This window comes from Ornithorhynchus anatinus, chromosome 16 (assembly GCF_004115215.2).
Source record: "Ornithorhynchus anatinus isolate Pmale09 chromosome 16, mOrnAna1.pri.v4, whole genome shotgun sequence".
Taxonomy (NCBI): Eukaryota; Metazoa; Chordata; class Mammalia; order Monotremata; family Ornithorhynchidae; genus Ornithorhynchus; species Ornithorhynchus anatinus.
This window is the reverse complement of record NC_041743.1, coordinates 34,772,106-34,784,926: the sequence shown is the minus strand read 5'-3', so window position 1 is coordinate 34,784,926 and position 12,821 is coordinate 34,772,106. Positions and strand designations below refer to the sequence as shown.

Here is a 12,821-nt window from a genome sequence, read left to right as displayed (position 1 = left end):
ATCGGGGCCTCAGATAAATCAGCCGGCGCCCTGGCAGCAGGCCTGGGTCACGTGGCTTTGGCCTGCTCTGCGGGCCCTTTGTTAGCAGGGACAGAGGCTGTCTATCCGCCTCGCCCTGAAGCACTTGGGCCCAGGACCCAGCAGTGTGGGCTTGGAGTTTGGGTGGATCAGAACTGTGTTTTCATCTCTCTGTTTCCTGAGCTTGAGCAGGGCGGGCTGGGGTACCGTGAATTGAGATAACTGCTGCCCCCATACCTTCTCCCAGCCACTGACCAGGGTAAGGCAAGGCTGCCCTACCCACCTCTTACACCCCACCCCCACCCCACCTTGTTGCTCCCACAAGCTTGAGCAGAGTAGGTCCAGGGGTCGCCTACTGGCCGTCCTGCTGGCGTGATGTGAAGAGCCGAGAAGAGGGCCAAATCCAAGGGCCCGGTCATCAGAGGCCAGCCAGGGGCCTCAGCACATTGCCAACGCCAGGGCAGCAATGGCAGCTACCGCCCTCTGGGATTCCAGCTGTGGGGGAGAGCCAGTGTTTATGCCACACAGTTCTCTGGCTCTGTCCCCTCCCCGCTGCCCCCACAAACCCAGGTCTTCAGGCAGATCCAAGAGCTTTTAAACATGGCTGAGAGCCTGAGTGGTGTTAGAAAAATCTGGAATTGGGTCTCTGGGCCGTTGAGCTCTTTGCCTGCCACACACTCCTCTGTACACAGAAAGGCCAACCCCTACCATGCAAGAGTTTACTATTAGGAGGGACACACAGAACCTTTCCAAACTTCCAAGATGTAAAAGAGTAAGAGCCTAGCTACAAATAAGAACCAAAGCAAGCAATTAAATAAGTAGATAATGTAAACAGATGGCATGGCAGAACTAGGAGGCCATCCCATTCATTGCCTCACCTTCTTTGCCCCGTCTTTCCCAGAGACCTTTGCAGTAGACCCTACGGTTTGCAAAACTCCAGCCCAGGGCTCTTGAGAGAAGGGAAAGATCCCTCCCTCCAGGCCCCCACCCCCTACTTTTTCTGCAAAGGAGGGGCAGGGCTAGGAGATCCAGAGCTCTGGTGCACCTGGCAGTGTCCTTGGGGGCCGGAATCAGGTCTGCCAATTCTATTGTATCCTCCCAAGTGCTTATTACAGTGCTTTGCGCTCAATAAATACCATTGTCTGATTGGCCAGGTCAAGTAGGAGCTGACTCCAGTATTTTGAGCCCAGTTTTCCCCCTTATCTTTCTCCCTGTCCCTCCCCACGCCTCCAAAGTTAGATTTCTCTGCATCATTTCTCAGTGGTGGATATAGATACCCGACATTGGGGGGAAAGTAGGTGGGCTTGCAAGTGTGCAGGGCTGTAAGGGAAGAACTGTCTCTAAACCTCTTCCTTTCTTCCATCCCCTAGTGGAAGGTTGGTTGGTGGTTGGTTGGGAAGCAGTATGGCCTCGTGGAAAGAACACGGGCCTGGGTGTCAGAGAACCTGGGTACTATCCCAGCTCCACCACTTGTCTGCTGTGTGATCTTGGGCAAGTCACAACTTCTCTGTGGTTTAGTTCCCTCATCTGCATAATGGGGTTTCAGTACTATTCTCCCTCCTACTTAGACTGTGAGCCCCATGTGGGACCTGATTATCTTGTATCTATCCCAGTGCTTAGTATAGTTTGTGACACATGGTAAGCGCTTAACAAATATGTTATTTCAGGGCTAGGTGAAGGGCAGGTGGCAGTGGCCTGATTTGTCTGGATCCCAAGAAGTCTGGAATCAGGGGAGAAAAGTCCATTTTGGTTGGCTAGCAAATGAGCAACAACTGGGAGGCCAGGAAAGCTGCTGAGGGTGAGGGCCATAAGCCTGGAGACACCCTAGTGGCCACTGGGGAGCCAAGAGACCTAGTTCCTGCTCCACCCACTCCTGAGTGAATCATCATCATCATGTGGCATTTATTGAACATTTACTCTGTGCAGAGCTCTGTATTAAGCACTTGGGAGAATCAGCCTCCTCCTCTTTTGCTCCCTTGGGCTCTCTGTCTGAGCCTTTAGGAAAAGAAGCCCTGGCTCCAAGTGATTTTGAAGGACTTTGAGATCTGCAGTGATAACTGTGGTATTTGCTGTGTCCTTACACTGTGCCAAGCACTGTTTTAAGCAGTGGACTAGATCCAGCACCTCCTTCTCTTGGTGATGTCCTAACAACCAAGTCCTTTTGTCCCGAGGCAAGAAATCATAGATCCAACCCCTTCTTGCAGGGCAGTATGGTAGAACACTTGCCACTTAAGAGTGTGCAAAGAGCCAAAGCTGAAAGGTCTGGAGCCCAGGAGAGCAGAGAGCAGAAGCCGCCTCCATTTTGGTTCCAGTTAGCCAGGGTTAGGGTCAGAGGGCAGTCCTCCCGGAACCAGTGGGTTGGGGTAGCTGGCAGGTCTCGAGGAGAAGTGAGGCAGACCCAGGGGCCAGGCTGGAGCTGCCCCCACCCCATCCCCCTTCCTGGGTTCCGGCTGGTTTGCCTCCGGCTTGGAGTGTAGGTTGGAAGTCTCAGACTTCCCTTCTGCCAGGCGGGGTTTCCAGCGGCGTCTCCGAGTTCTGGGATGGGGGCCCGGGGGGGAAGGGGGAGGCTTTTTAAAGTCCCTCTGCCCACCAGCACTAGGGCCAGATAGGGAGGAAGCTGCTGCCCGGGTCTGCTGCATCCCTGATGCCAGGAAGCATCCGGAATGGAGAATGTGTCCTGCCTCGTTGGCTACTAAACTCCAGGAGATTCTCCTGCCTGCCATTTTCCCCAGGCCAGTTCACTTGGCTAGGTTCTGCTGGAGAGCCACACAGTTACCTCTGGGGTTGGGGGTGGGGGATGCGGTGGGGTTCCGCATCCCATTCCCACCGTGCCTGTCTGAGCTTGGAGGGTGGCTTGGGGTGGGATCCAGGAGACAGAAACAAACCCCTCCCTTCCTTCTTCCCTCCCTCCCAACATCCTGTCTGCCAGTGCAGCCAGCAAGGCAGTGTTGGAGAGGTGGTTCCTGCCTCCCCCCTCCCCATGTGAATGCTGCATCCAGAGGAAGGTTGGCAGGGCAGTGAGAACAGCTGGTGTTCTTGAGTCTCTCCAGCACATTTGGACTACAGAATTCATAAAGACAATAATCTAGGCCTTTAGAATCGCCAAGAACAACCGACCCCAAAAAGGGAGGAACAGCCCTTTCTCCTTCAAGCAAGGATTTTTTGTGTCATTTTTTCTGCCTCTCTGTTTCTGTCTCTCTGTCTCTGGTGATTTTCGAGACTGCTAAAGGGATTATCATCCCCCCCATACACACACACACACCCCCATCCAGCAGCAGCAGTTGAACATCAGCGTTTCTTTGCCAATATGCAAAGTTCCAGGACGGGTTTCTCTGGTTTGGGGTTCACCCTCTCGGGTTTGACAATGTAATAGGGTTTTAAGCTCCTGCTCCAGTTTAATTATTAATTTCTTTCTCTGGGGCTCTTGCCCTGCCCCTGTATCCAGTTTAAACATAAGAGGCAGCTGCTCAGCCTGGAGCTGAGGCGGGGGGCTGCAGGGGTGGAAGAGGGTGGGTGGAAGTGTGAACGCAGAGCGTGTGGCCTGGGGCCTGAGATCCCACAGGGAGGGTGGGTGGCCCCAGGAGAGCCTGGGGGATGCTGGTTCTGACTCACAACAGGACGGGGGCTGAGTCACTTTACCCCCAGCATGTGGGTGAGGGGGAGCCCCAGAATCTGGCTTTGGGGGATGCCTCTCCCCGGAGTGTGTTGGGGGAGCCTTCTCTTCAAGTCATAGAGCATTGTGCCAAGCTGGTGCCCTGAGGGAAGGATAACTTGCACCTCAGAACACATGTGCAAATCTGGCTAGCTGAGACTGAGGACCTAGAGCTTGTTTTGACCTGAATTATTTGGATAATTTGCATGTAGAGACGTGAATCCATAGAAATCTGTGCTCTGGGGCTCCAGCCAATTAAGAGTGTGTGTGTCTGTGTGTGTGTTTGTGTGTGTACATGTACATGCCCCTTCTCTATCTTATCCACCATGCAGACTGTGCTCTGGGGCCACAAATTGGACCTGGCTGGGAGAGGAAGAGGTTCAGTACCCAGGGATGGGGAGGGTAGGACGTCACCAACCAGGTGTGGGGCTTATCACCAGCCAGGTGTGGGGAAGGTGTCTCCCCCCCCCCCCCCCCCCCCCTCAGCTGGGGGTGGATGCCAGCAGTCAGGCTGGAGGGGCAGGACCAGGTGGTTAAGGGGAATCGGGGGACAGTTGTGCCTTCCGAGTTCCAATTCCCACTGGGTGAGATGAGAGGGACCACTTCCCTTCTTGGGTCCTTAGCCCCTGGGAGTTTGGGATTTGGGTCATCTCAACCTGAACTGTAAGCTTGTTGTGGGCAGGTAATGTGTCTGTTGTTATACTGTACTCTCCCAAGCGCTTAGTACAGTACTCTGCAGGCAGTAAGGGCTCAATAAATACAATTGACTGACTGGGTTTCTGCCTCCTGCCCCATATCCCTGTAACCGAGAAGTTGAGAGGAGGCAGGGCCGGAAGCCCCTATGGAGCGGCCTGGTGGAGGAGAGCCTGCAGAGGGGAGAGGCAGGATTTGGCCTCTGGGACTGGCGGGCCAGAGACCTGGGAGGCGGGAGCCAGAGGTTTATGGGGCAAAGGTCCCAGGAGGGAAGAAAAGGCCAATTGTTCAGGCCGGGAAGGAGGGAGGCAGATGCAGCCCGAAGGCTCCTCTCCCTTTAGGGAAAGCCAGAGCAGAAAACCTCCCACCCTTCCTTCCCTGCAGCCGCCACCACCACCGCAGCCTCCTCTCTCTTTTCTGCTTCCCGGCAGAGAAAAGGTCCTCCCCCGCCCCAGCCAGCCTCTGCCATTGCCCCAAGATGCCTCCCCCTGAGGAGGGGCGGGGGACACCTGGAGGGCCCCAAGGCTGGCCCCCTCCTTGTGTTCACCCACAGCCCTGGCCCCACACCTAGCCTTGGGCTCCTGGGCCAGGGAGGCAGCAGCTGGGAACTGGGCAGGGATGAAGGAGAGGGGCCACCTGGAGGGGGCAGAGGGGGTGGGGGGATCAGAGGAATCCTGGGATGGCAGGTGTGGAGGAAGGCTGGCTTGAGGACCGCTGCCTTTGTTTGTATGGCCGCCCCAGCTATCAGCTCAGTAAACAGTGACAGTCCCAGCCCTGCTGCCCAGAGAGGAAGGGGGGGAGAGAGAGAGAGCATATTTGTGTGTGTGCGTGCGCGTCCATGCGTGCGTGTGTTCATGCGTACCTACGCACAGGTTCAGGCATAACTTGAAGCCTGGTTGCTGATCCTGTTTCTCTTCTGCCTTCTGAACCTCTCTCCCCCCCCCCACCTCCCACTCTCCCTCTCCCCCCCCCCCCGGCTCTCTCTCTCTCATATACACACACACTCTCTCTTTCCCTCTCCCTTCCCTCCCCCCCACTACCCCCTATCCAAGACCTCACGCAGCTCTGGACCGGGTAACCAGGCTGCGGGTGGAGGACTGTGGCCTACATTGCTCTCAGCCTTCTCCAGCCAAGGTTTTGGGCCCTGCCCCAAGCTGGGGCCTGAGGAGTCCGCCTGAACCCCAGCAGGGATGCCCCACTCGCCGTCCACCCCCACTGCCTTGCTCCGCGGTCGTGAAGAAGGCCAAGATATGCTGCCAGCCTGGGCTGGGAGCCAGGACTCCAGGGTTCCATCCCCAGCTCTGTCCTTGGCTGCCTGGGTGGCCTGGGGTTGGAGGGGCAGTCCCCCTCCTATCTGAGGTTTCTTCCCTCACATCCCCCCCAACAGCACACACACTCCAAGGCAAACCCATTCCATCCCTCCCCCTCCCTTCATCCTGCAGCTACCCGCTTGGCAAGAAAGGAGGAACCCCATCCTGGAAGCCTGGGTCAGGCCCTGCTGCTAAACCCTTTTCCCCTGAGCCGCCAGTCAGCCTTCCCAGGCCGCCCTCTTGGAAGGCTACATCTTCCTGGATCTTTTCTGAAGGGACCCTTAGAAAAGGAAACTCCCCAACGATGAGGGACTAATTTAAGGGGATCATAGGAAGAGTGGGTGGGTGCCCTTTGTACACTAGAAGCCTCTCCGACCCAGCTCCCGGCTCCAATCCCACCGGCCCCTGTGACCCCTTCAACCGGTGCTGTTTAGTGAATGCTTACCCTGTGCAAGATCCTATCCTAAACCCCACTTCTGGACTTCGATTTTCCACCGAACAAAGTTTGCTGATGGGATAGAAAGAGGGTGGAGAAGGAGTATCCACAAATGCTGAGCTCCTTGTTAACCAGCTGGAACGGTGGGCCTGTGTAAAAGGAGTGTTGGGTTACTCTAGGTTTATTTATTACCTCAGCTTGAGGGGCCAGTGATGGAGCACATTGGCCCGGAGTCACGGGGCTTGGGTTTGAAAGCTGACTTGCTGTGTGAGCCCGGGCAAGTCATTGACACTCTGGGCCTCAGTTTTTCCATCTGTAAAATGCTCCTTGCTGTCTCCCAGTGAAGTAGAGTCTTGCTCTACCTTGGGCTGGGCCAGGCCAGCAGAAAAATGGCTCTGAAGTCTAGGGGAAAGCAGTCGATCGATCTGGAGTCTGGTGGCAGCTCTGCTGCTGACTAGCTGTGTGTCCTCAGTCAAGTCACTCTGTCTCTGAGCCTCAGCTTTGATCGTCATTCCTACCTCTCCCTACCTCCCGGGGATATTGAGATAAGTAATGAGAAAGTGCTTTGGAAAAGGAAACTCCCCTTTATTCCCCTCCTCCCTCCATACCCTTTTTAGGGCTTCTGAGGGCCAGTGGAGCAGTAGCCCACTTGGCAGGGCATCAGCATACCTGTTTTTGTTCCCATGGGTTGTGGCACACGTGCCCAGACGGGGCTTTCTAGGAGAGCGGCTTCGACCTTCTCCTTGGCAGGGCTGTGGTGTGAGGGACGGCGACTGAGCTTTTTGGAGACTGGGGCAGCGGGCAGCATGAGCCTTAATATCTTTCTCAATCAGTCGATCAGTGGTTTACCATGTGCAGAGCTCTGTACTAAGCACTTGGGGGAGTACAATACAGTAGTTGGGTAGATGCGTTCCCCTCCCACAGCGAGCTTACAGTCTAGTAGGCGCCGGATTGCCCTTTCACAGAATTCTTTTCTCTTCCTTTTCGATCTCTCAGGCCTCAGTCAAGAGGAGGCCCTGGTCTGGGCAGGAGGTGGGCTGGGAGGAGAGCCGAGGCTCATCCGCCACCCCCACTACCCCCCAGCCACCCCCAAGGCCTCACAAGAGGCTCAGAGCTGAAAATAGCTGCCTGGTTTGGCAGAGCGGGGCCCAGTTAGTAGAAGTCGAAACCCCAGCTGCTGATTTCCTTCCTGCTTGCTGCACCAGACGCCCAGGCCTGGGGCTAGGGGCAGCCTGAGGAGCCTTGAGAAGCCTTGAGCTGGCTCTCTCTGCTTCCTCTGCTCCTCTTGCCCCTCCGAGAAGCCCAGACTGGGGGAGTGGAGGGGGGAGCCCTCAGACCCAATGGAGAGCTGAGCTGGCACGTTGCCGTGGCAATGGGAAGCGAGAGCTAGAGAGGGAGGGGAGAGGTTTCCTCTGAGGGGAGAGGCTGTCTGGATCGTGCAGCTGGCCCGTGTTGAGCATTGCTGGGCTGGGCCTAGGCTGGGGGTGATGGGAAACCAAAGCCGGACTATGACGGAGGGCGGGTTCTGCCATTCAGAATTCCCTGGGGAAATGCCATCTTCTGTGGGTGTGTTCATTCCCCAACTCCCAGAGGGTGGGAATGAGCACATGGGAATGAGCACACGAGGAGCTGCATTGGGACCCTGGCATCCCAACCCCCTACTCCATTGAGAGGAGCCAGAGGAGGCGAAGCTGTGTGGAGATGCAGCTTTGGTTTGGGACCTGCCTCAAGGCGGGGGGCGGGGGAAGTGGGGGGGTGTTGATATTTCTGACTTCTATTCATCTAATTGTTTTAGTCATATTAATGTCTGTCTCCCTGTTTAGACCGTAAGCTCGTTATGGGCATGGAAGGTGTCTGCTAATTCTCTGTATCATACTTTCCCAAACACTTAGTGCAGTGCTTTGCGTGGAGTAAGCGCTCAGTAGATACCAGTGATTGACTGTAGGTGTGTGCACACACCCGTGTGCACTCCCTAGTCCACCCTGTGGGGAAGTCTGTGGGGGAAAGGGGTTGAGGGTGGTGGCTGCTGGGAGCTGGCTCTTGTTCAGGATGCTGGACATGAATCCATGAGGCATAACTCCTCTCCATGCACGCGGCCTTCAACCCTTTGGGAGCAGCCGGGCAGCCACAGCCCCCACGGACCGGCCCTCGTGATGGTCACACAAGCTTGGGGCCGAGGGGCCAGGAGACGGGGCTGAAGGTCACCTCTGATTGTGAAAGCCAGTGTGGGTGCCCAGGGTAGTTCAGGAAGAATCTGTGGCTCCTGATGTAAAGCTCAAAATATGTTCAGTGCTTAGAACAGTGCTTGGCCCATACTAAGCACTTAACAAATACCATTATTATTATTATTATTCCGGAATGGGGCAGCTGCATCTCCTGTTGAGGAGAGGAACTTCCCAGGAGAGCGACTCATAAGGTGCTTTGAGATCTTTCAGGAAAAGCGCTACTGAGCCCCATGCCCGGGAATCCGGATCACTAATAAGTTTGTGAGGGCAGTGGGGCGGGGATCTCAGCCCATCCTAATTCCTGGGACAAAATAAAGTCTTGGGAGGGGAAGTCAGAGAGCCTGCAAGCCCCAGAACCTGCTAGGAAAAGAGATTGGGGGGATGGAAGTCAGTCTCCACAGCCCAGCAGTTGGCCAGTAATAGTAAGAGCTGAAGAAATATCACAGTTATTACTATGTACCAAGCACAGGGGTAGATACACGATAATCAGGTTGGGCACAGCCCCTATCCCTCATGGGGCTCACCATCTAAGTGATGATGGGTAATTAATCCCCATTTTACAGATGAGCAACCAGAGACACAGAGAAGTGAAGTGATTTGCCCAAAGGCACACAGCAGGCAAGTGGCAGAGCTGGGATTAGAACCCAGATTCTTGCTCTTTCTACTAGACCATGTCATTTCTCAACTTTTACAGTAAGTGCAGGGTGGCTTATCGGGGGAAAGAGCTGGGTTTGGGGTGGTGTGTCTTGGTTGTGGGGGACACTGAGCAGGCAGCAGCAAGGATAACAACTGCTGGAAAGTTGTCTCTTGACTCAAACACAATGAATTGTGCATGGGCAGAGTTCCCGGTGCACAACCTTGCCCTTGGGTGGGAGGGAGGCTCAGGTGGACGCTGGGCTGGGTCGGGCTTGGTCAGGTCTGGTGAAGCGCACATTGAACCCCAGGAAGCCCGTGGCTGACCTGCCATCCAGATCCGTGAAGAGATTTGCTCAGTTTGCTCACTGTCGGCCCAGCTGTCACTGGACCGCTGGGCTCAGTGTCCCAGTGGACAGTAGATCCTGCCCATGCCTGCTCCAAACAACGTTCAGATGGTCACCAGCAGCTGTGCTTACCAGGGGATGAGGGTCACCACAGGGGAAGCAGCGTGGCCTAACGGAAGTAGTGGGAGTCAGAGGACCGGGGTTCTAATTCGAGCTCTGCCACTTGCCTGCTGGGTGACCTTGGATAAGTCACTTAGCTTCTCTGCCCCTCAATTTTCTCATCTGTAAAATGGGGGTTTAAGAGATATTGTCCTTCCTGCTTAGACTCTGAGATCCATGTGAGACAGGGCCTTTTTCCAACCTGATTATCTGGTATCCACCCCAGTGCTTGGTACAGTACTTAGCATGTAGTGCTTAACAAATACCACAATTCTTATTTGGTCACTGTGGACTTGGGCTGGAGAGTGAGAATCCAGCAGCCACTAGAGTTTTGCTCTGGCCAGGAAGCTGGAGCCTGGCCTGCAAAGGCCCTGAGGGGTTGGTCAGTCAGTCAACCGTATTTATTGAGCGCTTACTGTGTGCAGAGCACCGCACAAAATGTTTGGGAGAATACAGTATAACAAACATATTCCCTGCCCACAATGCTCTTGCGGTCTAGAGGGAGTGGCCAGAAGTGCTCTTCCAGGGAGCACCAGAGCAGTGGGAAGCAGCTCTAGTCAATTCCAGTCCTGAGCCCGGTGGCTTACCTGCCTGTCTGGGTCCAGCCAGTGGCACAGGCCCTGAGGACTCTCCAGAGCCTGCGCACGGCTTGAGCACCTCCCCTCTCCCCAGGCCCTCCCTACCTGGCCGCAGCCAGCTGACAGCCACCATCTTCCCCTTCCTTTGCAGAAGATGCTGATGAAGCAGCAGGACCGCCTGGAAGAGCGGGAGCAGGACATCGAGGACCAGCTCTACAAGCTGGAGTCTGACAAGAGGCTGGTGGAGGTAAGTGTGGCCATTGCCATGCCCCCAGGGAGCGGGCAAGAAGAAAGAAACCAGGTTGGGGGGGTCACATACGCACCTACTCCACTCCACTCCCTCTTCTGTACTATAGCCCCGTGGCCCCAGGAGCAGCATCCATCAGGATGGGTCAGGGAGATTTTGCCAGATGGGGAAAGGGCTGGGAAAGGCCCTGAGTTTTAATCCTGGCTTTGCCACTTGCTTGATGTGTGACTTTGGGCCCCTTGTTTGCTGTGTGATCTTGGACAAGTCACCTAACTTCTCTGAGCCTCGGTTCCCTCATCTGAAAAGTGGGGGGAAAAGGTTGTGAGCCCCACGTGAGTCATGGACTGCATCCAACCTAATTAGTCTCTCCCCGCCTCCCCCGGCACTTACTACAGTGCCTGGCACATAGTAAGCACTTAACAAATAGCACGTAAAATAATGGGGATGGACCTACTGGAGGGGAGGTCAAGGGATGGTCCCCGGTGTGGGCTCAAAGCTGCTCCCCCATCCACCCTACCTGTACTAGGCAGGCTGCCGCCTCCTCCTCCGCACCTTCTCCCTTCTGCCCCTGGGCCCCGAACCTGACCCCTCGCCCCATGTCCCCAGGAGAAAGTGAGTCAGCTGAAGGACGAGGTGCGGCTGCAGTACGAGAAGCTGCACCAGCTCCTAGACGAGGACCTGCGGAAAACCATGGAGATCCTGGACAAGGCCCAGGCCAAGTTCTGCAATGAGAACGCCGCCCAGGTCCTGCACCTCAATGAGCGCATGCAAGAGGCCAAGAAGCTCCTCAGCTCCGTCCAGGTCATGTTTGACAAGACCGAGGACATCAACTTCATGAAGGTGAGCTGGGGGTGGGCCGGGGGAGCCCGAAGTCCGGCCTCCGGGCCCGGCTGCCCACGTTGCCTCATTCTCGGGCAGCTGGAGAGAGGGGGCAGGGCCAGGTTGCGTCCCGGGTCAGGGCCCAGCCAGAACCGCACAGCTGGGAGTGGCAGGTGGCCGGGGCAGGGTCGTAGAGCGGGAGCCTGTGCTTCTGCTACCTGGGCCAGAGGGACCCCAGTCCTGTCCTAGGTCCAAAAGAGGCTCTGAGGGGCCTTCAGACGGGACAGCCTTGGACAAGCCCCATTACCGGGGGAGCATGGCAGGTGCATGGCAGAGAGGGAAGGTCTGAGTCTTTGACTCTTCTAGAGTCGCAGTGGCTCGTTCAGGTCTCCTGGGCTGGCAAAGGCTGGTTGGGGGAGGCAGGGCGAGGAGAGGGGGCCCAGGGCAAAGTGAGACGGGGCCATTAGCCCACCTTGTTGGGGTCTCCTGGGCTGAGGGTAAGGAGAGTTGAGTGCACCCCTCACCCCCACCATGAGGAATCAGGAGGACCACTTGGCTGCAGCTTCCCCTGCATTCTGGGAAGTGAGAGCAGGGCCTGTCCCCTGCAGCTTGGGCCGGGGATCCCCAGAGTTCAGAGGGTTGGGGAGAGGGCCCACCTTCAAGCTGGAGGCTCTGGCCCCATCCCTTCCCTCTCTCAAGTTCCAGTCTCTGCAGGCCCTCCTCAGCCCCAGGAGAGCTTGGGGTCTGCCGGGCCAGCCCTGGGGAGGAGCCAGCCCTGGGGAGAGGCCAGGCAGGTTTGACTGGCTGGGGGTGTGGCCAGCTGGGTTGTGGGTGGACCCCAGGGTGGGGTGAGGCTGGGGCCCCTGCTTTAATTGGGTCCCCTCGGGCGCTCGCCGCTGGACTGCTGAACTCTATGACTCCAGCTGCAGCTGGCGCCGTTGGGCTGGACCCCAGCAAGGGTGCCCGGTGGGTCCGTCAGGACCACGGGAGGGACTGGGAGGTGCCGGGGGGCCCAGGGGCAGTTGGAGGGGAGGAAGGAGCAGCCCTCCCTCCATCCCTCATCCCAGTCTTGGGAAAGAGGTTCTGGGAGGTGGGCACCCTGTCCCTCCTGGGCTGCCTCTTCTGACTGCCCCTTCTCTCTCCCCTTCCAGAACACCAAATCCGTGAAGATCCTAATGGACAGGTGAGACAGCCCCTCTTCTCTCATTGGGTATTATGGTGCCGGGGGTGTGGTCTAACAAGTCCCTGTGCCTCCTCTCCCCTGCTCCAGGGCCTCTCACTGCCCTGGTCTGTCTGCACCCCCAGAGGCAAGTGGGCAGAGTTCAGGGCAATTGGCCAGATTCCTTATTGGACTGAGGAGTTGTGGGGAAGGAATGGGGCCCTTGGCCTGGAGCCCAATACCTCTGATTCCCCCCCGGGGACCCAGGCCCTTTGGGTTGGAAGTGATGGCTATCTCACAGCATGGGCATTTTTCTCCCCACCATTCTTCTCCCCCCTTCCCCCTCCCCCAACCAGGACCCAGACCTGCACGGGAGGCAGCCTCTCCCCACCTAAAATCGGCCACCTGAACTCCAAGCTCTTCCTGAATGAGATAGCCAAGAAGGAAAAGCAGCTCAGGAAGATGCTGGAAGGTGAGTAGCCACTGCTGGTGAGAGCCCAATCTAGGTGGGGGAGGCCTGACTTGACCCCTGCATCCCTAGCTCC

General features: G+C 56.7%; 1 protein-coding gene across 1 annotated transcript in view; it reads left to right on the top strand.

Moving 5' to 3' along the window:
* TRIM8 (tripartite motif containing 8) overlaps nucleotides 1-12,821 on the top strand; it is a 28,962-nt gene that overhangs the window by 14,020 nt on the left and 2,121 nt on the right. Inside the window, exons 2-5 of the mRNA XM_007667718.2 lie at nucleotides 10,203-10,298; nucleotides 10,905-11,138; nucleotides 12,269-12,300; nucleotides 12,633-12,748. Of these exons, the coding sequence (XP_007665908.2) occupies nucleotides 10,203-10,298; nucleotides 10,905-11,138; nucleotides 12,269-12,300; nucleotides 12,633-12,748 (478 nt within the window). The remainder of the gene's footprint in view (nucleotides 1-10,202; nucleotides 10,299-10,904; nucleotides 11,139-12,268; nucleotides 12,301-12,632; nucleotides 12,749-12,821) is intronic.